Source organism: Dipodomys ordii, unplaced genomic scaffold (assembly GCF_000151885.1).
Source record: "Dipodomys ordii isolate 6190 unplaced genomic scaffold, Dord_2.0 Scaffold6, whole genome shotgun sequence".
NCBI classification, from domain to species: Eukaryota; Metazoa; Chordata; class Mammalia; order Rodentia; family Heteromyidae; genus Dipodomys; species Dipodomys ordii.
This window is the reverse complement of record NW_012267222.1, coordinates 9749956-9775072: the sequence shown is the minus strand read 5'-3', so window position 1 is coordinate 9775072 and position 25117 is coordinate 9749956. Positions and strand designations below refer to the sequence as shown.

The 25117-nt window shown below is 50.5% G+C and overlaps 1 protein-coding gene across 1 annotated transcript in view; it reads left to right on the top strand.

Moving 5' to 3' along the window:
• Ptpru (protein tyrosine phosphatase, receptor type, U) overlaps window positions 1-21367 on the top strand; it is a 54612-nt gene extending 33245 nt beyond the window's left edge. The window contains exons 17-30 of the mRNA XM_013034934.1: window positions 261-336; window positions 811-887; window positions 7031-7067; window positions 7700-7788; window positions 7887-8003; window positions 9323-9477; window positions 11254-11389; window positions 11844-11993; window positions 13023-13196; window positions 16059-16199; window positions 18489-18614; window positions 18749-18906; window positions 19883-20018; window positions 20247-21367. Coding sequence (XP_012890388.1) covers window positions 261-336; window positions 811-887; window positions 7031-7067; window positions 7700-7788; window positions 7887-8003; window positions 9323-9477; window positions 11254-11389; window positions 11844-11993; window positions 13023-13196; window positions 16059-16199; window positions 18489-18614; window positions 18749-18906; window positions 19883-20018; window positions 20247-20309 — 1635 coding nt within the window. The 3' untranslated portion in view covers window positions 20310-21367. The remainder of the gene's footprint in view (window positions 1-260; window positions 337-810; window positions 888-7030; window positions 7068-7699; window positions 7789-7886; window positions 8004-9322; window positions 9478-11253; window positions 11390-11843; window positions 11994-13022; window positions 13197-16058; window positions 16200-18488; window positions 18615-18748; window positions 18907-19882; window positions 20019-20246) is intronic.
• The last annotated feature ends 3750 nt before the right edge of the window (window positions 21368-25117 follow it).

Below are 25117 nucleotides of genomic sequence, written 5' to 3'. Positions count from 1 at the left end.
TACTCATATCCTTCTCTTCAACTGAAAAATTGGCTTTGAACTGTATTCTAACCTGTATTGCTCCCTCTTCTAAGTTGTCTGAATTTTGACCTTCTATTTCCCTTTCTCTGATACTTCTTGCTCATCAGTTTCACTTTGAATCTGGGCTTGTATCATGGCCACACCTCCATCCCACCCAAGTCATTCCACTCGAGGGCAAGGGGTTCTTTGAGTGTTGGGGATCCCCATCTCCCACTGATTACCTCTTTAACTTTTGGCAGAGCTTCTTTGAAGGCTGGGATGCTACAAAGAAGAAAGACAAACTCAAGGGGAGCCGGCAGGAGTCAATGCCTGCCTGTGAGTGCTGGGGAAAGGGCTGGGTCTGGACAGCAGGTGGATGTGTGTGGGGCGGGGAACTGAGGAAGGGGAGCATTCCCAGAGCAGTGCACCACCTCTCACTCTCCTTTGCCCTGTGATATGGGAAATTATATCATCCCATTTTGCAGAGAAGGAAATTGAGATTTGGGAGATGAAGACTTCCTAGCTAATCACATGAGCAGCATATGCCTTTGTCTTCTTCTTCCTCCTCCTCCACCTCCACCACCACCTCTTCCTCCTCCACCTTCTCTTCCTCCTCCTCCTTCTCCTCTATCCCACAGCCAAGATCCTGATCTCTGGCCTGGCCTACCTCCCATGGTACCCAGAGCCTGCTGGTCAGCGCTGAGCCTGACTGCTCTGACTGGCCTCACACTCAGCCTCAGAAAGCCTTTCCTGCCAGTCCCAGCTCTGGGCTCCTTGGTACAGCCTTGTCCACCTGCTCTGTGTCCACAGATGATCGGCACCGAGTGAAACTCCATCCAATGCTGGGAGACCCCAACGCCGACTACATTAATGCCAACTACATAGACGTGAGTGCCTTGCCCCTTTGCTTTCGCTCACCTGGCCCAGCCTGCTCCAGGCTCACTTTCCAGGGAGGACAGAACTACTTTGGGAATAATGGGGGTTCAGATGACTGAGTTCTGATACCCCTAGCTCCTTCATTGAGTGCCAGGGAGCTGAGAGGAAGGGGCGACAGAGTGGTCAGCAGCCTTCAGGAAGCCTACCTTAATGAAGGGCCAGGAGCTTGGAGAGAGGACACTTATGATACTCAGTGAAGCTGGAGAGGTTAGGAAGGGCTGGATGGTAAGACCTCGAGTAGCAGGTTAAGTAAGGAACTAGAGCTTTTCCCAGAAGCACCTGGGAGTTGTTCAGCTCTTTCGTCTGTGATCAGAATATCAGTGCATATTTATTGAGCATGTGCTATGTGCCAAGTATTTTATATCCAACATTGTACTTCATGACCTTCCTTTACAGGTGAGGAAACTGGGGCTTAGAGGGGTGAAGTTACTGGTCCTTGATCACACAGATAATACTAAAAGAGTCAAGAGCTGAGCATGGTGGTACACACCTGTAATCCCAGCACTTGGGAGACTGAGGCAGGAGGATTGCAAGCTTGAGGTCAGCTTCAGCCCGATAGTAAATTCAAAGCCAGCCTGGGCTACTGAGCTATGTAAGGAGACCCTCATCTCCAAAAGAGAAAGAAAAGAAAAACTCAAACCTCAGCCTGCTTGTGTCTAGTCTTTGTTGCTAACCACTGAGGCTATCCTGCCAGCTACTGTAGCGGCTAGATCTGGCTCAATTGGAGGGAGGGACTAGAGACAGGGCAGGCAGCCAGAAGCCTGGGCTTGGCTGTAAAGGATGAATGGAAGAGGCAGGTGGGGCCCAGGGACTCTGCTCAGACTTCCTTACTCTCAGTAACAAGCTGAGTTTGGAAGAACATCGCATTGTTTATAACATATAGTATGAGCACCTGGCATCAGGGATATAGATGTGAACAAGATCGGCCAGTCCTTGTTTTTTCCTAGTCAGGGAGACAGGTATATATATGGAAAGCAATTTCAGATTAGGTGGGGGTAGAGAGCTGGGGTTGTAGCTCAGTGGTAGCGTGCTTGTCTAGCATGTCTAGGCTCTGGGTTTTATCCCTAGCACTGCAGAAAACAAAAGAGCCATTGCTTCATTTAGATTAGCTGGGAAAACATGGACCGGTGACAAACCATCAGTTAGTTCAGAGTCAGGGCTGGCTGTACAAAGCAGGTGACGTGGAGGAGGCAGGGATGGAGCTCCTCTGGGTGGCTGCTGAGGAGAGGGAGCCTGGGCAAAGGCCATGGAGGAAGGCACAGAGCACTGGGGATGAGGTCACCAGGGCCTTTGGAGACCATCTCTCTCCCTCTTCCATCTCCCTCCTGGAGCCAGATGTGCCACTCCATGCTTCCCAGAACCCCTTGCTTCCTCCTGACCTTCCATCCTGTCCCATAGCTGGGGTGAGGGCCAGGCCTAGCCTTGCAGACTTGGGCAGTTCTGGTGACAGTGGGCCTCTTGGGTCTGGTTAAGGTCTCAGATACTTCTCTTGGGCCCCGGGAGGGACACCCCACCCCCTGTCTCTACCTTGAGCCTGGGCCATTCATCTCTGCTCTACCTCCCAGCTCACATCAGTCACCCTTTCTGCCTGCTTCTGTGGTCCATCCACCTCCATCTGCCTCTGGCCTAACATCTGTCTCTTTTGCTTTGTTCTGTACCCTCACTGGAAATTTTAAGATTCGGATAAACCGTCAAGTAAGTATCTCTCTCCCTCCTCCACCTCCTCCTCCTATCTGTGTATACACTCAAACTCTCTCTTTCTCTCTCTCTCTCTCTGTCTGTCTCTGTCTCTGTCTCTCTGTCTCTCTATCTCTCTCTGTCTCTAACTTCCCTCCCTTGCCCCAAATGCCTGACACCCAACCGTCCATTTCAGCAGCCTGGCCAGGGGCTGTCTGGGGCTGACACTGCACAGTGCCCCTCCCCCAGTCAGGTCACCCTCATCCTTCACTATGGCAGGAGTAGAGTTGTGTCTGGGTGCTTTCCCAGCCAGTTCTGCACCAGCTGCCACTGTCTGTCACCTCTGCCCCCCAGCACTCCCATTCCTGATGGAATTCACTACCTCCACCTTCTGCAGGGTCCTTGGGAGGGAGGGTGTGGGAAGTTGCCCTGGGTGGCTTTGTCTCTGCTGCTTAGGGTCAAGGTCTTCCCAGCTACAGGTTTAGTCCTAAAACTACTTTCCCTAGTGTTCAAGTCTGTTTCCTAACAGTTTGCTTAACGCTCACCCCCAGCTACTTTGCCAATGTGGGAATTTATTTTTAAAAATTGTATAATCTTTAATTTTTCACCCTTTAAAAACAAAGCAAAACAAACCCCTAATTCAACTAGCAACCTGATTTCTAGTATGCATGTTACTTTCATACTGTTAAATGACTAGGATTCTCTGCTCTTTTATGGGTACCTTTTCTATTTGATCTCCCCCCCTTTTAATTATTGCTAAAATTCTGTTCATTATCAAACTCTCAAGCAGCGTGGAGAGACTAATGCATTAAGCAAAAGGTTCCCCTGTCACATTTGGCAGAGACAGCCAATTATCTTTGGTGTGCCCTTTGTTTTGAGTGCAGTGACACAGTTGGTTTGTAAAGTTCTCAAATTTAAAAGGACCGTTAGGCTCTGAAGTGTAGCTGCTTGTGCACAGCCTTAGCACCCTCTATGGGTGGTGATGAACACAGATCATCATACTTTTTTTTTTTTTTTAATCTCAGTTTCCCTGCAGCAATCTGCTCACTTGATCTTGAACCCCACCCTTGGTTTCATGTTCAAACTCATAAGAAATGTCTTGGAAGTCTTGGCTTAATGCTTCTTCAAATGCTCTCGAACAACTGTGCTGCATGTTGAGAGACATCTACATTTGACATGAGAAAAAATTGAACCTTAGAAAGAAAAGTTCAGTGACTTGTGTAAGACCACAAGCCAGTCTTGGCCCTTGACCCTCACTCCAGATTGTAGTTCTTGTCCTTTGGGAAAGTATCAGAATTCTTACCTACAATACATAGAGCAACTACCCCCACTCCACTCAATCTGCTTCCAGTGAGGCTGCAAGTATATGCCCAGGAACAAGCTCCTCATTGGGCCTACCAAGGCACCCTGGGGCATGTGGCCCAATGCAATCTAATGCTGGTCTCCATGTGTGCAAAGCAATTTACTCCTCCAACGTTGAAGCATTTAAAGCTTCGATTTGTGTTTTCTGTGTAACGTAATTGAACAATCTTGCACATAGGTATTGAAAAAGTGAGGAAGCAGAGGTGTGACTCAAGTGGCAGAGCATGAGCCTTGAGTAGAAAAAGCCAACTAAGAGCTCAAGGTCCTGAGTTCAACTTCTAGTACGGAAGTGTGTGCGTGGGTGTGGTGCATGTGCAAGCACACACACACACACACACAATATGCAGGTATTGAAGGTTACCTGCTGAAACATTTGCTTTAAATAGGATCATGTGACAAAGTAGGAAGGATGAATCCAAGCAGTGAAAGAAGACACTGGAACAAAGCAGAAACATCTGCAGTATAGATGAATTTTAGACCAGCTGGCTCATCAGGCAAATTGCTCAGTTGTTTTTTTTTTTTTTTCCCTTGCAGTGCTGGCGATTGAGTTCACAGCCTTAATGTATTCTAAACAAGCACTCAACTTCTGAGCTATATTCCCAGTCCAAATGACCAGTTTCATTAAGTTTTTGGCTCCATTATTTACTGAGGAGTGCTTAAATTCTGATGCTGGGCAGGGGCCTGGGCAGGGGCTGGGGAAGATGGACAGAAGTGACTGAATCCAATGAGGTATCTTCTCTCAGATACGATCTTACATAAACTGGATTTAGGTGGCTTGTACTGAGGGTGACAGGGTAGACTTTAGAAGCATCCATAATGGTCTGTCCCCATCCTCCACCTCCACCATTCCCTCTGACCTGCTCTCCAGCAGTTCTGCTGAGAACCTACCATGTAGTGGCCTGGAACAATAGCAGGAGGGAATTAGGTCAGATCTGCAGCCTGAGAGGCTTTTCATGATCAGTCACTGACTTTGTTTGGTCCTATCCATGGGAAGGATGTCTTGCTGTGGTCTTCCTACTGGAGGGGAAAATTGAGGATTAGAAAGGCTGAGAGATGGGTTAGCTCCTCAGTGTGCTTGAGACCCAGCAGCGTCAGCCCACCCAGGAGCTGGATGGAAATGGATACACTCTACCTGTGAATCTGGATCTGCCTTCACTGAGACCCTTGCCCAGTGGGCTTCCCTTGCCCAGTGAGGGCTGAGAAGCACCTCTCAGCACCGAGTCACACAACTGCTACTTGGCAGAGCTGCATAAGGGACCTCATTAGACGCCAAGACTCGGCTTCTTCATTTCTGTAGGAAATCCCCTGTCTCACCTGAAGTCCTTGACATCAGCACTCTATAGATCTTCAGAGACACCACTGAACTTTCGAAACAGTTGAGGCTGGGGTGGGGTACATCTGTAATCCCAGCACTTGGGTAGCGGTGACAGGAGGATCAATGAGTTCCAGACCAGTCTGACCTAGATAGTGAGATCCTGTCTCCAAAAAACCCCAAAGGATTATAGGCTCCTGCCTCTAAACCTAACTCATTGAGAGGCTGAGATTAGAAGGATCAAGGTTTGAGGCCAGCCTAGGCCAAATAAGTCCACAAGACCCCTTCTCAACACATAGCTGGGCATAATGGCATGCACCTAGCTACATGGGAGGTTGAAACTGGGAGGATTGGGGTTCCAGACCACCCTGGGGGGAAACGGGACACAGTGGCACGTGCTGTGGGGCCAGAAACTATGGAAGGCCTAAAGTAGGTAGATTGCAGCTCAGGTGCATTAGGTAGGGCAGGAAGCAGACTCTATCTCAAAAATAGCCAGTGAGAAACAGGGCTGGATTCATGGCTCAAATGGCAGAGTATCTGTGTAAAAGATGTGAGATCTTGAGTTCAAACACTAGTCCTGCCCCCTACCCCTTGCCAAAAAAAGTAGGATAAGACTTTTTGTTGTTAAGTGCTGAGTAACCTTGTGCTTGACATAGTGATTGAACATTCAATGCTTTATTTACTCTTACAACAACCCCAGGAGGTAAATACATCTGGATTTCACTTTGTATACTGTAACAATGTAGGCATAGAGGAATTAGGGGCTGCTTGTCAAAAGGAAAGAAGACAGCAAGCAAGAAAGAAGACAGACCTGGCAGTCTGGCTCCAGGTCTTCTTGGGCTCAGGAAGCTCAAAGGGTCCAGCAGAGTTGAAAAGAGTTGCACTGAGGGCCTGACCTTGAGATCAGGGCCGAGCTCGAGCTCGATGGTTTTCCCCTTGTACTTGCCTGCACTACTGCTGTTTTTGCTGCCTGAGTTGATGCCCTGGATATCTTGTAGGGTTTTTTGTTTTTTGTCCCATAAAATGAGTTCTTGTGGGGGTCGTGGGGGTCCTGGTGTGGGGCAGATTCTTTCCTTCAGTCTGAGGGCTCTGGGGATGGAGGATAAAGTAGCTTTTGGATTTTTTTTTTTAAAGAGAAAGATAATTCAGGTAAAGATTAGCACAATATGTGACAGGGTCTCAAAAGATTTCCTCATTGTCATAATGAGTGATTTATAAAGATTTAACATTTTATCAAAGCACCACCTGAAACCTTCATCTAGCCACCCCTATGCTCTAAGTAATGGAGTTAGAAGGGAAAGGATACTGTTTACTGCAGTTGCCCTAAGAGGGGCTTGGAGAGCCCATGAGTTCTGGTTACCCCACATGTGGAGACGAGGGTGGGTTAGGGAACCTGGAATTCTGGGAGCCGGGAAGGGTCATTCTGAACTTTGGCTCCAAAGAGTAGCCTTGCTGTAGGCAGAGATAACTCTCCCTGCTTTGTGAATGGGAGACCCTCTCGGTCCACAAGGAAGCTGCATCCTCCTCTCAGTCACATGGCACGATCCTGATGTCCAACTGCACTTCCCTTTATCTTGGGGACTGGAAGGGCAGGGCCACCCTGGCCAAGAAGCCCAGGCCTGGGGGTGGGCGGTTTCCTGGTGAGTGGGGGTGGGCGTTGCTTCAGGGCAGGTGGGCCAGGGTGGTCTGAGGGAGTGAGGGGCTGCATCCAGGCTCTCACCACACCCTCTTCTCCTATTCCAGGGTTACCACAGGTCAAACCACTTCATAGCCACTCAAGGTACCTGGCCCCTCTGCCCATGGGCACCCTCCTGTGTGCTGGAGTGCCTGCCGCCTGCCTGACTACCTTCCCTGGTGACCTGTTTGGCCCCTGTCTGCCTCTGTATCTGTCTGTATCTGTTTGTCTGATCCTTTCTCCCTATCTGGATCTATGGCATCTGATTGTCAGCTTTGTTCCCTCTCTGTGTTTGTGTCTCCCAAATGTGACCAGCTCCTCCCCAGCTCCCTGGTCCATCTGTCTGTCTCACCCATGGTATGTGCAGAAGGGCCAGTGAAGCCTAGTCCTCATGGGTGGGGGTGGGGTGGATTGTGCCTCTTGGCCCAGTGACTACCTGAGTCCCCCCTGGCCATGTCTCTTTCCCCCAACTGTCCACCTGTCCATTCCTCTTAAGAGACTTGCCCTATGGACACTTCCTGGGCCCCTCTCAGCCTACTGGACTCTCCAACATTACCCCCTCCCCCCACACACTTGGGGCCCTATAGGTGAGTTGGCAGTTGGTGGGGTATATATGAAGTGATCAAGAAGGCCCCGTTGGGGCCCAGAGAGCTCCCGGCCTGGGTTACTACTGGGCAGCAGGTGTTCCAGCCCTGGCAGAGGCCTTGCTGAGCGACAGGCATCCTCTGCGCCCCCAGGGCCGAAGCCCGAGATGATCTACGACTTCTGGCGCATGGTGTGGCAGGAGCACAGTTCAAGCATCGTCATGATCACTAAGCTGGTAGAGGTGGGCAGGGTAAGCTGGCTTGGGGGCCCAGCTGGGGGCGAGGTGGGCCCCAGAGATCAGCTGCAAGTCCTCTGAGCCCTGTGCTGTACGAACTACAGGTAAAGTGTGCACGGTACTGGCCTGAGGACTCAGACATGTATGGGGACATCAAGATCACGTTGATGAAGACGGAAACACTGGCTGACTATGTGGTGCGAACCTTTGCACTGGAGCGGGTGAGTCTCCCCTACACCTGTTCCCCATAGGGCCTTTCCCGGACCTACTCAGGCTCTTTGATACCAAGAGGAGTTAGAGATGATGATGAGATCAAGATGGCTGAGCCCATTCCACAGGTGGTTGCAGCCCTAGTTGGCTATGGGATGGGCGTCTACCATGTTTCTGTTTTTCAGATAGGAAAAATGAGGCTCAGAATGGTTACATCATGCACAGGAAGCCACATGGTCATGGACTGGCAGGTCCTGTCCACAGCCCCATCTGATCACTAAAATCCTTAGAGAAGGCCAGGCATCCGTGGTTTATGACTATAATCCTAGTTACTCAGGAGGCTGAGACTTGAGGATCTAAGTTTGAAGCCAGGTCAGTGGACAAATATGAGAGATTCTTATCTCCAACTAGCAAAAAAACTGGAAGTAGAGCTGTGGCTCAAGTGGTATAACACCAACCATGAATCAAACAAGAGGGGGCCCTGAGTTCAAGCCTCAGTACCAGCATATGCGTGCTCACACACTATGTGCTTACCTCTTCCACACTAACTGACTTAAATACTTGCTTGGCCCTTCTGTTCACACACCTTCAGGTGAGGGATAGTTTCCCTGCTGGACACTAAAACCAGAGTCAAAATAATCTGTCAGGTGCTCATGACTCATGTTTGTAATCCTAGCTATTCAGGAGGCTGAGGTTTGAGGATCAAGGTTTGAAGCCAGCCCAAGAGGAAAGTCTTATCTCCAGTTAACCACCTAAAAGCCAGAAGTAGAGCTGTGGCTCAAGCAGTAGAGCACTAATCTTGAGCAGAAAAGCTCAGAGACGGTGCCCAGACCCTGCATTCAAACCCCAGGACTGGCACAGGAAAAAAAAATCTCAGTATTGAAGCATCAAGCAAACTTGTGTCTAAGTTTGGCATAATGTCTGTCTGGCCAACATGGACAAAGAATGTCTAGTTTTTCCTCAGAAAAATGGGTTCTTGGGGCTGGAAGATGGCTCACTGGTGGTAGAGTGCTTGCCTTGCATGCATGAGGCCCTGGGTTTGATCCTCAGCACCACATAAGCAGAAAAAGTCAGAAGTGGCACTGTGGCTCAAGTGGTAGTGTGCTAGCTTTGAGTTGGAGAGCTGAGGGACAGTGCCCAGGCCCAGAGTTCAGGCCCCATGACCACAAAAACAAAAGGGTTCTCCTGTTTGGGCCTTGGCTTCTCATCTATATCATAGACATTTACCTGTCTTTCCTGTAAATGTACAGTGAGGTGCTCACTCTACATGTGGGCCCACAACAAGTGTCTGACAGATACTTAGAGACTGTTACTACTGCTTTCTCCACAGAGAGGCTACTCTGCCCGGCATGAGGTTCGCCAGTTCCATTTCACGGCATGGCCCGAGCACGGTGTCCCCTACCATGCCACCGGGCTCCTGGCTTTTATCCGGCGTGTAAAGGCCTCCACCCCGCCTGATGCTGGGCCCATTGTCATCCACTGCAGGTCAGAGCCCCAAGGAGAAAAGGGACTGGGGAAGCATCAAGGTCATTAAGACCAGTAACAAAGCTTAGCTAGGTTCAGCCTGCCTGGACACAGGGGACAGGAGAAAATGACCTCCCCAAAGCCCTTTGCTCTTTGAGTTCTCTGAGGTTGGCATCCACAAATGCCTGCTGTGCCCTGCCTGTAGAGCCCCTTACCCTGAGGAGCTACTAGAGTCCATGGGGGACCTGGGTGTTGGTGAAGGCCAGACACAATCAAGTCCAGCCTGTTCTCATTCACCAAGGGCTGGTGGCACACCTGCCATGTGCTCCATTTGGCCAGGGGCTGCGAAGGACTTTCCTTTTTCTTCCCCATGCTCACCAAACCTGGCTTGGTCCCTTTGCCTTCACCTCTGCCACTTCCTATATCCCCTCTTCCATTCCCATCTCTTGCCTGGATTAGCTTCTATGACCCCAACTGCCTTTCTCCTGTGTGCTTTCTCCAAGTCTTCTTCCTGGAGAAGTTAACCCTCTACACTTGGGCTTCTGCAGATCCTTAGGACCCACAAGACTATGGCCTCTCTGCTTAGAGTGTTTGGAGGGCCCCAGATTCCATGTGGTAGCATCGTTCTTCTCCATGCCCTGCCAGCTTCTTTTTAAGATACCATAATTGAAAAAAAGAAAGGCTTATTGATGATACTGCAATATGTACCTATATCACAAATAATAAGTGTATGGCTAACCAAATTTTTACACAACCGAATTTGAACACAGGTATAGCTCAATGCAAGAGACCTCAATAGAACCTGTCACCTAGTTCCAGAAGGTTCTCCCCTCCCAGGAACAATTTGAACACAGGTATAGCTCAATGCAAGAGACCTCAATAGAACCTGTCACCTAGTTCCAGAAGGTTCTCCCCTCCCAGGAACAATCACTCTCCTGGCTTCTAAGGCACCGATAATCTTACATGCGTTTTGAATGTCATATAAAAAGAATCAATCATACAGCCGTGCCCTTTGCTGCTGGACTTCTTTCCCTCCACCTTGTATTTGTAAGGCTTATCCACCTTGTGTTCTGTTCTAATCCCTGAATGCCGGACAGCAGTGTATCTGTCTATTCAAATGGCTGTGTGTGGTATCAGCCCCCACTAGCCAAGTCTGAGATACTTAGTTGTCATACCTCCTCACCACCACTCCGATGCCACCGTTTTCAAACCTGGTGTCTGCTGCTTTATACCCTTACCTCTGCCCAAGCGAATGCTGGGCATGTGTGTGTCCCTATGATAAATCTAACAGTGCCAAGTTGGACAGGCTCCTTGTGAGGTTGAGGAGACATCTATGCACACAGCGATCATATAGCAGGGAGGGGTTGGATGAAAGTCTGCCAGATTGCTCTGGAAGCTCAACTGGAGGACAATTGCCTGGAAGTATCTGAGGCTCTATTGCATGTGTGGATAGGTGTGAGTGTGCAGGTTTGGGGACATCCAGGAGAGGAGATGGAGCTCTGGCCATCACCTTGTCCTTTTCTCCCAGTCTAAGCTGCTGAGGAGGACCAGCATCTCCTCTGTGCTCCTTCCTCTTCTCCCTCTCTTCATCCTCCAGGCTTCCCCAGCTCTGTCTTCTATTTTTTTTCTCTCGAATCCTTCCAGCCATCTGCTTCCTGGATCATCCTGGCTACATCATCTCTCTGTGTCCCTGTGCCCTTTACCATGTAGATATGGCATCCATCCCTCCTCTCTTCTCCTCCCTGGTCCTAACTCCCTTCCCAAAGCTCTGATGTGGCTCGGGGTCTCTCTCCCCAGCGCGGGCACTGGACGCACAGGTTGCTACATCGTCCTGGATGTGATGCTGGATATGGCTGAGTGTGAGGGCGTTGTGGACATTTACAACTGCGTGAAGACCCTCTGCTCCCGGCGCGTCAACATGATCCAGACTGAGGTGAGTGCCCGTGATGCCCCACCTCTGCCTCGAGGGCTTGGGTCTGCAGTGAGTTGCTCAGGGTGGATGTGGGTGGGGTGCGTCTGAGGGGTGTCCTTGTGCTCTGTCCTGCCCACGAATCCTTTGTAACAGTGGACTTCCAGCCTCTTAGAGCCTTCCTGAGCTTAGCCCCGCTGTGGTGTCTTGGATAGGTCAAATGACAATATGCTCTGTAGTCAAGACATACCAGGGTTTTATCCCCACTAGATTTGGGCCCTTGGGCTATCTTTTCACCTCCCAAAGCATCTCCCAGGTGTGCTATGGTTGTGAAGTAAGAGACAAACTAACAGGACTGAGAAATTGCCTCAAGTGGTGTTGAAAGCCCAACTTTGAACTTGCTTATCTCCCGCTCCCCTGGGATCTCCAGCTCCTAGTCCTTCATCATCCATCCCCACCTCCTCATCTCCTCTTCCAGGAACAGTACATCTTCATCCATGATGCAATCCTGGAGGCCTGCCTGTGTGGGGAGACCACCATCCCTGTCAATGAGTTCAAGGCGACCTACAGAGAGATGATCCGCATTGATCCTCAGAGTAATTCTTCCCAGCTACGGGAAGAGTTTCAGGTGGGGACTGAGTGTGGTGTGGTGGGGTGGTGGTGGTGGTGGTGGTGGTGGTGGTAGTGTGGTATGGTGGTGTGGTGGTGGTGGTGGTGGTGGTGTGTGTGTGTGAGCTCTTCATTTTTATGGTCACCAAAGGCCAAACAAGAGGGAGAAGCCCATGGCACAGCTAGAGGGAAGGAGTTGGATTGCAAGGAAAGACTGAGACAGAAGAGGAGGCGGTACATCAAAGCACTTCATTCAAACCTTTCAAGGGTTTGGTTTCTCTGAGGCCAGATAAACCTGGGGTCCAATCCTGGCTTCTCTAGTTATGCGACGTGAATAGCCTTGAGCAAGTCATTTACGGAGGCAAATGAGCCTCATTTTTGTTACCCAGAAAAAAGACACAGTTAATATTGCTTTATAGTGTTTGTATTTAACAAGATCCTCCTGGTCTTAAGTAAAAAAAACTATCTAGCTCAATGGCTGCAGTTGCTACGAAGTGTGAGAGTGGTGCAGCTTCATTTGTGGCTTGATCCAGAGCACCGGCTTGAATCAGGACATACATTCTATCCAGACAGATCCCTGAACTGGGCAGGCCAGCACCTCTGCCTGTTGCCCGGAGCAAGCTCTGAGGAAGAAGCAGGGTTCTAGAGCTTGTTCCTGGCCAAGCACCGATACGCTAGTAACGGTCCTCCCGTCTTGCTGTGGATTGAGCCCTGGGTGTGCCACGCTCTGCCCTGTGCTGACATTGTCTCACTTTATCCTGCTGGCAGCCTCATGAAGTAGATGTGTTGCTTTCCCATCTTACAGTTGAGGACAACTGAGGTCGAGAGATAAAGTAGCTTGTCTAAAGTTACTGGGCTGGTGGGGAGGCAGATCTTAGGTTTCAGAGCTCAGTCCAGGCCCTGTATGGGCTGGAGATAGGGAGCTTGGGTTCCTTAGTTTCTCCGTCTACTCATGGAGTTAATAACCTAGCCCAGTGTCCTTGTGAGGTTATAAGTTGGCCCTGCAAGCCACAGGTGTGCCTCCCTGACCCCATTCCACTCCTCGTAGACGCTGAACTCCGTCACACCACCGCTGGATGTGGAGGAATGTAGCATCGCCCTGCTGCCCCGGAACCGTGACAAGAACCGCAGCATGGACGTTCTGCCACCTGACCGCTGCCTGCCCTTCCTCATCTCCACCGACGGGGACCCCAACAATTACATCAATGCGGCTCTGACTGATGTGAGGACTGGGGGTGGAGGCACAGGATGGGGCTGTGGGACTCCCCTTCACAGCAGCATCTAGAAGCCTCTAGGAGTCAAGAGAGTAGAGCCCAGAGCTCTGATGGGGGGGACTCTTCATTCATTCTGGGAACCAGGCCCATGGGGGTGAGCCTTCCATTCCCACCAATACCCTACTTGAGGCATTACTCAGTGTTCTCACTCAGGCTCACTGGGGTCTGGGTTGTGGGGTTTGGGTAGGGTTGTCTCCAGGATCAGCCTGAGTAGAAGGAATGACTAAGGGGGCTCTGGCTGGGGAGGCCTTGAGGCTTGAGGGTAGGGTTTGAGACCTGGTGTTTACAGAGCCTGTGGAGATCGAGCTAGACCCTAGTTTGGAATGGTCACTTGTCCCTGGTCCTCCCTGACTGTGGTTAAGAGCTCAGGAGCCATTTGCTACTCTCTTTCTTGGCTCCCAGACTGGGGCCTTTAGCTCCTTTACTGGGTGTTGGAAGCATGGCTGGAGATGGTGCTGGAGTTTTAGGGTTCCAGAACACTGCAGTCTGCGGGTGAAGATTCTGTGAATGTCATCCCCATTCCTTTCTGTAGTTGGAGCCCATCAGGAGAGATAGGTAGAAGAGACAGACAGCTGGAGATCCAGCTGGCACAGGAAATGTAAGCTAATGTGGCTACAGATATATGACCAAGGGAGCTAGGCACTGTGGGCTCATGCTTATAATCATAGCTACTCAGGAAGCTGAGATCAGGAGGGTTGTGGTTCAAAGCCAGCCTGGGCAGAAAAGTCCAACAGTCCATCAGCAAGTAGCCAACAAAAAGCCAGATTGGAGGTATGGCTTGCAAGCAAGCCAAGGGAAATATGAGACCCTATATTAGGGAAATAAAAGAGATGTGGCTAAGGGGAGTGGCTCTGTGTTCATCCCTCAGTCAGATGACTTCCTCTCCCAGATGCACCTGGACCCTCACACTTTCGGGTTATTGTCCTCCTCTGGGCAGACATTATGTGTGGATAGGGCAGGGATGGTGACAATGCTTCTGAGAGGAAGGGGTAGAGCCAAGCAGCTCACCCAGGAGAGGAGAGAATGAAATGAGGGGTGCAGCTAGCAGCAACAGTGTCATGGGACCCTCCCCTCCTCCCCCATGGAGATGAGAGATGGGGGAGATGGAGAAGAGCCTTCTGTGGACTGGTTTAGTCCAACAGCCCCTCAGCAGGAGAATACTAAGCAGGTGTATGCTTACTGGCTTGCCTGGGGGGGGTATATGGCCTACTGAGAGGCTCTGGAGTATTAGAATATGGCTTCACTTCTGCTCCCTTTGTGGCCTTGGTGTGCCCATCTACTCCCTGGGGACTGACGAGGTGGCTCTGTGAGCCTTCTGAGCCTCTGGCTGGGAGTTGGGAGGGTCATATTGGGCTCTCTGGCCTACGTGGGTGTGGCCTGCTAGGTGGAGAAGCTATTGGCTCAGTCCTGCCCCTCCTGTGTTCTCCAGGCACCTGAGCCCAGCCATGTAAGGTCAGCCCAGGAGACATGAGATCTGCCTCTTGGACTGTAGTGGGACCAGTCAGGTTCCGCTTGGATGGCCAGTCTTTCCTGGGCTGCCCCAGCTTGAGTTCAGAAGTTGGCTAGTCCTGACTTTTTTTTTTTTTTTTTTGTTGGTCATGAGTCTTGAACTCTGGGCCTGGGCACTGTCCATCAGCTCTTCAGCTCAAGGCTAGTACTCTACCACTTGAACCACAATGCCACTTCCAGTTTTCTGGTGGTTAATTGGAGACAAAAGTCCCATGAACTTTCCTGCTTGGGCTAGCTTTGAACTAAGATCCTCAGATCTCAGCCTCTTGAGTAGCTAGGATTACAGGTGTGAGCCACTAGCACCTGGCTTAGGCCTGACTTCGAGCACTGCTGGTTCAGGAACCATCAGAGTCCTAGGAACAACTGGGGAGACCTTGTGTCTCTGTTTTATCACATGCAGGATTGTGAAGTCCAGGGCATGATTTGCTGAAGCCCCAGGTCAGGACCAAGACCCAGAGTAAGCCAGACAAGGGCCAGAGTCCCAGAAGCTGAGGCAATCCCCAGGTCAGGAGAATGGAGTTGTAAGAGAAGAGCTCAGGAGAGTGAGAGGCAAGACATAGTGGGGTCAGGCAGGACCCAAGGGGAGACTTGGGGCCAGACTAACATGATAGGCAGGACAAGGGGAGGAACAGGGGAACGGAGTCAATGCCTATTACCGTCTAGAGTGCTTGAGTGGGTCTTACACTCATCCATGGAGTTGCAAGTGGTCTAGAGATTTGTTTATTCAGAAATACTTATTGAACTACTACAAGGTGTTAGGCAGAGGTCACATCTCGAGATGTTTATGCTCCTGAACTTTGCATTTGGAGTGGCAGGGGAGGTGCAATCAATAATAAATATGGGATACAAATGTTATGCAATGCAAATTTCTATAGTGAACAACCAGTCAGGAGGTTTAATGAGAGTCTGGGGCTGCTTTTGATGAGGTGGTAAGGGAGAGCCTGTTTCAGGAGTTTAAGCAAAGACTAGAATGAAGTGAGGGACCAGAGCCATGCTGACATTTGGAAAATTAGGTCTGAGCAGCAGAGATACAAGTAGATACAAAGGTCTCGAGGCAGGGAGCAAGTTTGGCTGCATTTTTGAAGATCTTTTGCTGTGCAGTTTGCAGAGGCCATGGGCTGGAACTAGGGGCCTGGGAGCCCAGCTCATCTCAGGCCTCTGAGAAGTGGGCTATTGACGGTAATCTGGTCCTGAGGACACAATTGTCTAGCTCTGCGTGGGCTGAGTGGAGAGAAAGCCTGCAACAGAGCCTCTGCCGTGGCAGGGTTGCACACAGGGGTTGAGTGCCACTTTCCTTGTAGAGCTACACACGGAGCGCGGCGTTCATCGTGACCCTGCACCCGCTGCAGAGTACCACCCCTGACTTCTGGAGGCTGGTCTACGACTATGGGTGCACCTCCATCGTCATGCTCAACCAGCTGAACCAGTCCAACTCTGCTTGGGTAAGGCCCCACTGCCAGGGCCTCAGTGTGTTCCAGGATCCTGGGCCCCAAGTCACATGGTGGAGCCCTTCCTTGCCACCTATCCATTGTGTGCCATTAGACGAGCCATACTCCCTCCCAGAGACCCGGTTTCCTCATTTGTAAAACAAAGGTATCAAAGCACACTTATTGGAATTCATTCAATGGCTGAAGTCAGCTTTGTACTTTGGGTCTTAATTACAATCTGCAATGACCTGGGGGTGGAGTCTTTGAGAAAGTGATGGAAATTAAGACCCGCATGGATAAAGAACCTTCTCCAAGGTCCCGTAGCTAGGAAGCGACTGTGTGGCCCATGCTGGCTGCCTTATTCAGTTTCTGTTTTCTTATTAGTTCTATTAAGCTGCTCAATTGGGCAGGCCTTTGACATAGAGTGAAAGTCAAGCCTCCTGTTTCCTGACTGTTTGACCTAGGGTAATATGTTTATTGACCTGTTTGAGCCTCAGTTTCCCTCTTTGAAACATGGAGAAAAACACTGGGCATATTTGTTGGGATGCTGTGCTATGCCTGGCAGGTCATCAGCACTCAGGTCATGGCAGGGATGAAGATGATCAGGGTGACAGTTGCTATGAGGCTGGCTAGTCTCTGTCTCAGCAGTGGCCTAGGGGCAGCCCCTACTACTCCTCTTTTCCTTTTGGGGGGTCCCAGAGATGGAGTTTTTGGAAGTGCAGATGGCCAGCCTTCCAACCCTGTGTGATTGAATGCCTTATATCTCTGGACCCCTTAGTGCCTCTGCTCTGTGCTCCAGGAGGCTAGAGGGTTTTCTGTAAAATGAGAATGGCCTCTTGTGACTGGAGTTGCATTAACTGGGTTTTTTGTTTGTTAGTGTCAGTGCAATGGGACTTGAAGTTTGAGCCTTTAGCTCTTGCTGGGTTTTTCCACTAATACCTGGCATACTACCACTTGAGTCACACCTTCATCTTCAGCTTTTTGCTAGTTAACTGGAGATAAGAGTCTTTTGGATTTATATGCCTGGGCTAGATATTTAAACCATGATTGTCAAGGCTCAGCCTCCTGAGTAGCTAAGATTATAGGTATAAGCCACCGGTGCCTGGCTATGTGGGCTCTTTATGAACCAGGCTCTTGGTACATGACCTGGATTGTAGAGAATGGGCATCTACACCTGAATGGGGGTCTTCAGTGAATACTAGCTGTGGCAGGAACCCACTTTTACTAGGGCAGGGACAAAGACCCAGAGGAAGCTCATCCAGATATCACTTCTTGCTCATGCATTCAGCCACTTTTCCCCAGGGACTGTCCCTGCCAGACTCCGCAGTGGGCAGTGGGGTGGACACAGGGAGAAGACCCAGCCCCTTCTAGATCACCAAGCCTGAGAGCAAGTATTCCAGTAATGATGTGGTAATGAGAGCACAGAGAGAAAAGGACTATGACTGGACACAGAGAAACCTGGGGGAAAAGGAATCAAGGAGTCTTCTGGAGGAAGCAAGATCTGAGCTGAAATGTGGGAAGGAAAACGAGGAGGTAGGAGGAAGTGTAAAAAGTACGAGTAATGTCTGACCATAGGGGGTTGCAGGGCCACAGGCACAACGAGGAAGGCAGAGTCCTTTCCTCCTGGGGCTGTGGTCGGAGGAAAGCTGATAGAGCATGTACCCTCATGTACCCCTCACACGGTCCTCCTAGTAACCCCAAGAAATGGGTCCAGTGCTGGTTGCCGTTTTACAGAGAAGGAAATTGAGGCTCAGAAGGTAAATGAACGTATCCTAGTTTCACACATGGAGAAATGGGATCCAGGCACGGAGGAGACTAGAAGGTGAGGCTTCAGAAGGACCGGCCCTTAGGACCTGGGTGTGTACATGCGGGCTATGCCTCCTCGGTCCCCCTCATGTCTCTGGCCTAGTCTGCAGGGACAGGTAGGCAGGACGCTGCCCCTGGTCCAGAAGCAGGGAGCTGACATGTGACACCTCATTCTGGGCTGGTGCTGAGGTCAGAGGCAGTGAGAGAGAAGGCAGGAGCCGGCTTGGGGTGAATGGGGTGACCGAGACCTGTCCTTGGAAGTTGTGCGCACACGCTGCATGTGTGGGCATGGATGTGTTATAATGGAGAGTCTAGCCATGTGCACTGGACTGTGAAGGCTGATAGGAAAGCATCAGCATTGAGCACTCCAGGAAGGTGTGCCCTGCAGTCAGCTGAGTGGTGGTGGGTAGCTGTGGTGGCATCCTGGTGGAGGAGTAGCTGTGAGGGTGAGCCCCACCCAGCTCTCCCCAGCTCTCCTCTCTATGCCTATGCCGCCAGCCCTGCCTGCAATACTGGCCAGAGCCAGGCCGGCAGCAGTACGGCCTCATGGAAGTGGAGTTTGTGTCAGGCACTGCGGATGAAGACTTGGTGGCCCGAGTTTTCCGGGTACAGAATATCTCTCGGGTGAGTGGTCTGAGTTTCCCAAGGGTGAGGACCTGGGTGACGGCTGGGTTGCTGTTAGGGATCCCCTTGAGGTCATCAGGGGCCCCTGTGGCCCCAGTGCTCATGTTCCCTTGGCTGGCTGCCCATGCCCCCAGCTGCAGGAGGGCCACCTGCTGGTGCGGCACTTCCAGTTCCTGCGCTGGTCTGCCTACCGGGACACACCCGACTCCAGGAAGGCCTTTCTGCACCTGCTGGCTGAGGTGGACAAGTGGCAGGCGGAGAGCGGGGACGGGCGCACCGTGGTCCACTGTCTGTGAGTGCTTGCCTGCCTTTCCTGGAGGAACCCTGGGAACACTGGGTATAGATTCCACCTGGGGCAACTGCACAGCCCTGCCATGTGGTGCCTGACTTCATCTGCTTGATTAGAGATGTGTACCTGAGAAGATCATAGCATGCTTTTTATGCCGATGGAATTGCAGGCTGTTCATGCATTGCAAGTGAAAATATCATTCATCCATCCACTCATCCATCCATCCATCCATCCATCTCATTCATCCCCATCGCTCAATTATCCACTCAGATATTCAGCCCATTCATTTATTCATTCACTCATTCACACATCCATCTATCCATCCATCCAGCCAGCCATCCATTCATCCACTCACTTATCTACTCATTTGTTCATCGATTCACTCATTCATAGGCTTGCCTCAGAGATAAATCCATGAATTCACTCATGTCTGGGTACAGCTACTCCCTTGACCCCCACCTTTTCACATTTCTGGTATTCACGGAGCCTCCCAGGGCTTGGCAGGGCATACTAGGGAGCTGAGTTGGTGCTGGACTGGCCAGTTCTAGTTTGAGGGAGAAGGGGGTTGAAGGCTGGTTGGTCCCATCCTGTGTGGTGAATGAAGAGTCCCAGAGGTAGGGGCGAGGCTTGGAGTGGAGGGAGAGCATTTGGTGGGTGGGTTGGCTCTGGTGTGGTGCACCTGGGTGTCTACACTGCCAGGCTGTGTGTTTGCTGCATGACTGCCCTTTCGGAGTGTCTAGCTTCTTTTCTCTAGGAATCTACAGGCTTTTCTTTCATAAGGTTGTGTCTTCTGAGATGACTTGAGGCTTTCATGATAGTTTTAGCCTCTGAGCTGTGGCTAACCTTCTGGTTGGTTGCTGTCCTCCAGGCCTTACCCCTCACTTTTGGCCTTCAGGATTTTGCCTATGCCTTTTGGTCTGGGGCCCTGTCCTTCACCCTTTGGATTTTACTTCTCCCAAACCTTTCCTGTGTCTCCTAGGAATGGGGGTGGCCGTAGTGGTACCTTCTGCGCCTGCGCGACAGTCCTGGAGATGATTCGCTGCCACAGCCTGGTGGATGTTTTCTTTGCTGCCAAAACGCTTCGGAACTACAAGCCCAATATGGTGGAGACCATGGTGAGGGGCATTTCCAGGGACCCTGCCACTTCTGTCTCCCACCCTGGCCAGGTTCCTGGGTATCTGCTCCCCTCACCCACCTTGACCCCGCCTTGGGGCCTTGGCTCTGGTCCTGAGGTGTCAGACATTGCTCTCACTCCCTCAGGGCAGCTCACCGTTCACCTAGGTCTTCTCTCTCCAGTCCCAGGAAGCGGCCAAGCTCATGACCCCTTCTTTTCCTCTTCCCAGGATCAGTACCACTTTTGTTACGATGTGGCCCTGGAGTACCTGGAGGGGCTGGAGTCAAGATAGCGGCCCCTGGTCTAGAACACCCGCTGTGCACTCAGGGCCAGGCCTGACATCCCAGACTAGCCAGGAGGACCTGCGCTCCCAACTCTGCTTAGCCATAGCCCGATGGGGAAAGTGCTGGAGTTGACTGCTGGGTCATCCTGGTGTCCCCATGGACTGGCTGTGGGCCAGGGAGGAGATTGGCAAGACTGCAGTCCAGCGCTACCTGCAGGCCTGTGCTGAGAGGCTTGGCACCACCTGCCACAGTGACAGGAGAAGAAAAGCCAGCTTGTTCCACTTGGTTCCAGCCCAGCCCTTGGCAGAGAAGAGTGAGGTCCTGCAAAGAGTGTCTCAGGCCAAAGTATCTACCCTGCAGGGTCTGGGGTGTGGCATCTTGAGTCCCTTGTGGTTGAGCTTCCCTGAGAGTGCTGAGCAGGCTGGGCTCTCCTTGATTTTCCAGTGGGACACACTGACCACCCTCTTCAGGGGAATTGCAGTGCCCGCCCTGTAATTCCTGGGGTATTGGCTCACCACCTTCCCCACTTCTGCTTTCCTGACATGTGCTCTGAGCTTCCTGGGACAGGATCTGTCCATCCCTGCCATAACCTGTGTGGGCTCCTTTCTGGCCTGGCCCTGAGTCTGCAGAATGAAGCCACCTCAGCTCTTCCTTTCCTTACCTTCAGGACTCTTATCACTTGGTTCTGCCAGTGTGGGCCGGTGATGGTCTGCAAGGTTGAACCACAGTTCCTGGGGTTGAGGTCCCTATGGGTTGTGGTCAGGCTGCTCACTGGGGAGAGGGCAGTGCCGGGGCAGAGCTGGTCACAACCTGTAGAGTTCAGAGGAAGGAGGGGTACTGGGAGATGGAGGATCAGTGCTTTTTATTTTTATTTTTTGGTTGTTTATTTTGTTATTTTTTTGATGGGTGGGTGGGAAGGTCTCTTTAAAATGAGGCAGGCCACACCCCCATTCCGTGCCTCAATTTCCCCATCTGTAAACTGTAGATATGACTACTGACCTACCTCTCAGGGGGCTGTGGGGAGGCATAAGGTAATGTTTGTAAAGCGCTTTGTAAATAAACGTGCTCTCTGAATGCCACCCCGTGGCCCTGTGTGTGTCTGACCAGCTTGATGGAGACCTGCTTGCCCACCACAGCTTCCCAGTGCACTCAGGGACAGAGGCATGGGTTCTAGGCTAGCCTTGGTTTTTCTTTCTATAGAAGAGTGGAAGTGTGGAAGGTCATTCCAAGGAGTTCTGGACATTGTTGCCTCCATGCAGGCCTCTGAAACAGTTCCTTAGGCTGTAGCCTTTATCTTGACAATCCCAAGGTCTGAAGCTGCCTCTCACTGCTCTGGGGTGGGTTGAATTAGGCACAGCATGAAAGGCTTAGGATTTGGTGTTAAGCAAAACCCGTGTTAGTCAGCTGAAGACCCTAGGTGAGTCAGCTGCTATCTCTGGTCGTCTTACCTGTAAGATGGACTACATTTGGATCAGATGAGGCTGTGATTAAGAATCTCACACAGTGCATGGCCTGCTGGAAGGGTGTTCAGTATACAAATAGCAGAGACTGGTAGAGGAGACATACTTCTGAGGAAGGCCATCATCAGCTGGAATAGAAGGAGGAGTGAGCTGGCTGGAAGGGTCCTGAGTCTTTCTTTTTCACAAGCTTGCTGTGTGTCCTGGGGTAAGACAATTCCTGTTTCTTTATATGAAAACTAGTTCTATGGCATACTGATGCTGTTCCCATAACTGACTTTCTTTGGGTCAAGGGGTATGACCCCTTCTAATGACCTCATAGTTCAACCTCCTTTAATATGAGTTAAAGTGTATTGGGCCATTCTGGTCCCATTTGACTAAGGTACACACTCCTTCCCCCTCATTCTGAACTGACCTCTGAGCCTTACTGAAAAGGCCTAAATGTATGTCTCAGATCCTGGCTGAGCAATAGAGTTTGACTTGCTTTGGCTAGCAGAATGACAGAAGTGACCACCTGTGGATTCTGGGTCCCAGACCTCCAGAGGCCTAGCAGGTTTTGCTTTTGTCCTTCTGGAACTCTGTCCTGTGAGGAAGTCCATGTAGACTACTTGACATTTTGTGGGTACCTGGAAGAGATCAGGACATCCCACCATCAGTCAAAATCAACTGTCAGACCCGAGAATAAGAGCATCTTGGACCTTCCAGCCCAACCCACCTGTCAGGTGAGTAGAGCCACATGATTGATTACTAGAAACTGACTAACCTCAAGAGTTGAGACATAATAACCTGTTCTTTCTTAAGCTATTAAGTTTTGGGATTCTTTGTTATATACCCAAAGCTAACTGCTATAAAAATGTTCTGGGTGGTAGGGATATAGTTTTCCTCTTTGCTCCTTGAAGGGTTGAGCTCCTTAGGTGGAGTGTTCTGTGTTCATCTTGTTGCATCCACTGTCCAGCAAAGGGCTTGTCTTCGATCTGGTGCTTAGGAAATGTTGGTATTTGGAGGGAAGGCAGGAGAGACAGTGTGAGTCTGCCTGCCTGACTTCACATGACCTTTGGGAGCACTGGGACTGAGCTGAGCAGTAACAGCTCCAGAATCATCAAGTCAGGGTCCACTCCAGCTACACAATCCCAGAAGGTGACTTTGTAAGTCCCTCAAAACACCTCACAATGAATATCATGATACTATTTAAAAGCGTGAGCATATTTCCTAATCAGGTAATTAGCCTTCAGTAAAGGATGCCAATCAGTATTTATGATGATTTGATTTCCAATCTTTTGGAGGTACTGGGGATTGAATTCTAGGCCTTGTGCTTGCTAGGCAAGTGCTCTTCCTCCTGAGCAGCACCCCAGCCCTTTTTGCTTTTAGTTGATTAGATAAGGTCTTGTGTTCTTGCCTAACCCTGTCTTGGATGACAGTCTTTCGATCTTCCTACTTTTGCCTCCTGTGTGCCTGGGTCCACAGGTTTGCGCCTCCAGATCTGTCTTGTTCATTGAGGTAGAATCTTGCTATCTCTTGCCTAAGTAGGTCCTTCTAATCTCTATCTCCTGACTAGCTGGGATAGCAGGCATGTGCTACCATGCCCAGGCTTGACTTGACGGTGCAAAAGCCAACCACATTTATTAGAAACTACTACTCAAATTTTGAATCTTGCTCTTTCCCCAGACTAGCAATCTGTGGCATAATCATCTCTCTTAATTCTGGATGAGAAGTATAGCTCTTGGTCCTGCCATGTGACCAGAAGGGAAATATCCATCCTCTTCAGGGCACTATGTTGCCTAACAACGATGTTTGGTAGGTGAGGTGGAGTGAATGCACTTTGACTTTGGACATTTTCAGTATAGGATGGGTTTATCAAAAGGCCCAACACCATTGTGCATAGAAGGAGCACTGGTGTGAAGTCCCTGGATGACAGACTGGTGCCCATTGTCTTTCATTTAGTGTCCATTGCTGGTTTCCATGCCTAACACCCTTTATCCATACAGTAACTCTAAAGCAGGCATTTCTGGCCCTTCTTAGAGATGAGCAATTGGAGGAATACAATGAGTTTACTTACCTGAGGTCACCTAGCAGATTACAAATCCTGGGCCTCCTCTGCTCTGCTCTGGGGCCAGCCTGGTGGTGTCAAGGTCCCTGATGTGGGATCACAAGGGGAACTTGGAGGGTTTTCAGATGTTGGGATGGGTGGTGACTTCTAGGATGGGAAAGCCCATCCTAGAGAGCATGAGGAGAGTAATGATCTGCAGTTCTGTCCAGGGCCCTGGGCTATGCAGATGTGGGCAGAAACCTCCAGTCTACCCCAGGCCTGGCGCATAGGCTTTGTGTAAACACAGATGGGTGGAAGAAGAGATTGCCTGCAACTGCTGGGAACTAAATTGTTTCTTTATGTCATAATAAATCAGGCTGCAGGGTGGCCAAGGCAATCATTACTTCCTACTACCTCTCTGCTGTCCCCTGATGGTAACATGCTGTGTATGTTACCTAGGCCACCTGTGAGCTATCTCTGTCACTGGGCTCTACTGACTTCCCCCTGCTGATCTGTGATGGGAGCTGAAGGCAGTGGTTCATGGCAGGCTGTAGAACCATCAGTGTGTGAGCATAGGACAATACATGGGGCAGGGGGCTCTGTGTGGATAGTTATCTGTCAGTCTCCAATGGAGCCTGAGAGGTGGATACTATTTCACCCTCTTTTTATAGATGAGGAGGCTGAGGCTCAGAGAGCTTGATCCTGAGGCCAGAAACATGGATCATCACATACAAATAGAAATGACTTTGTGTGTGTGTGGGGGGGCAGTATTGGAGTTTAACTGGGGACCTTATGTTTCCTAGAGAGCCACTCAACCCCTGAGCCCAAGTATATTTTTGATAAAAAAAAATAGGCCATACCTTCATTGTTTGCTGCTGGGGTGCTCCAGGTCTCTCTTCTGACTGTGTCGTCTTTCCCCCATATCTTAGCCTACTCTTCTCCTTTCCTTTCTCCTAGCTCTACCTGGACATCCTTTGCTAGTCTGACACCCTTTGCATAGTTCAGACCTCAAGCCTTTGTGATTTATGTTATGAACACACTGAATATCCCCTCTATACTTCCTCTCCTCCCCCATGTCCCTGCCCTCCTGGCCATTGCTTCCTCTCTCCCTGTTCCCCAGGGCCCTCCCTACTTTCTCACAGGGGTGATTGGTTGATTGCTTCCTCCCCTATGAGCCTGAGTAGTAGCGAGGCTGGGGGTACGTGGATCCCATCTCGCTGTGTCTCTATGAACAGAGCATGGGGCTTGGCACACATCAGTGAGTGTTCATTGAATGACGGAGAGTTGCAGAGTTGGGACTCCCTCACAGATCTGGCAGAATACAGTTCCCATT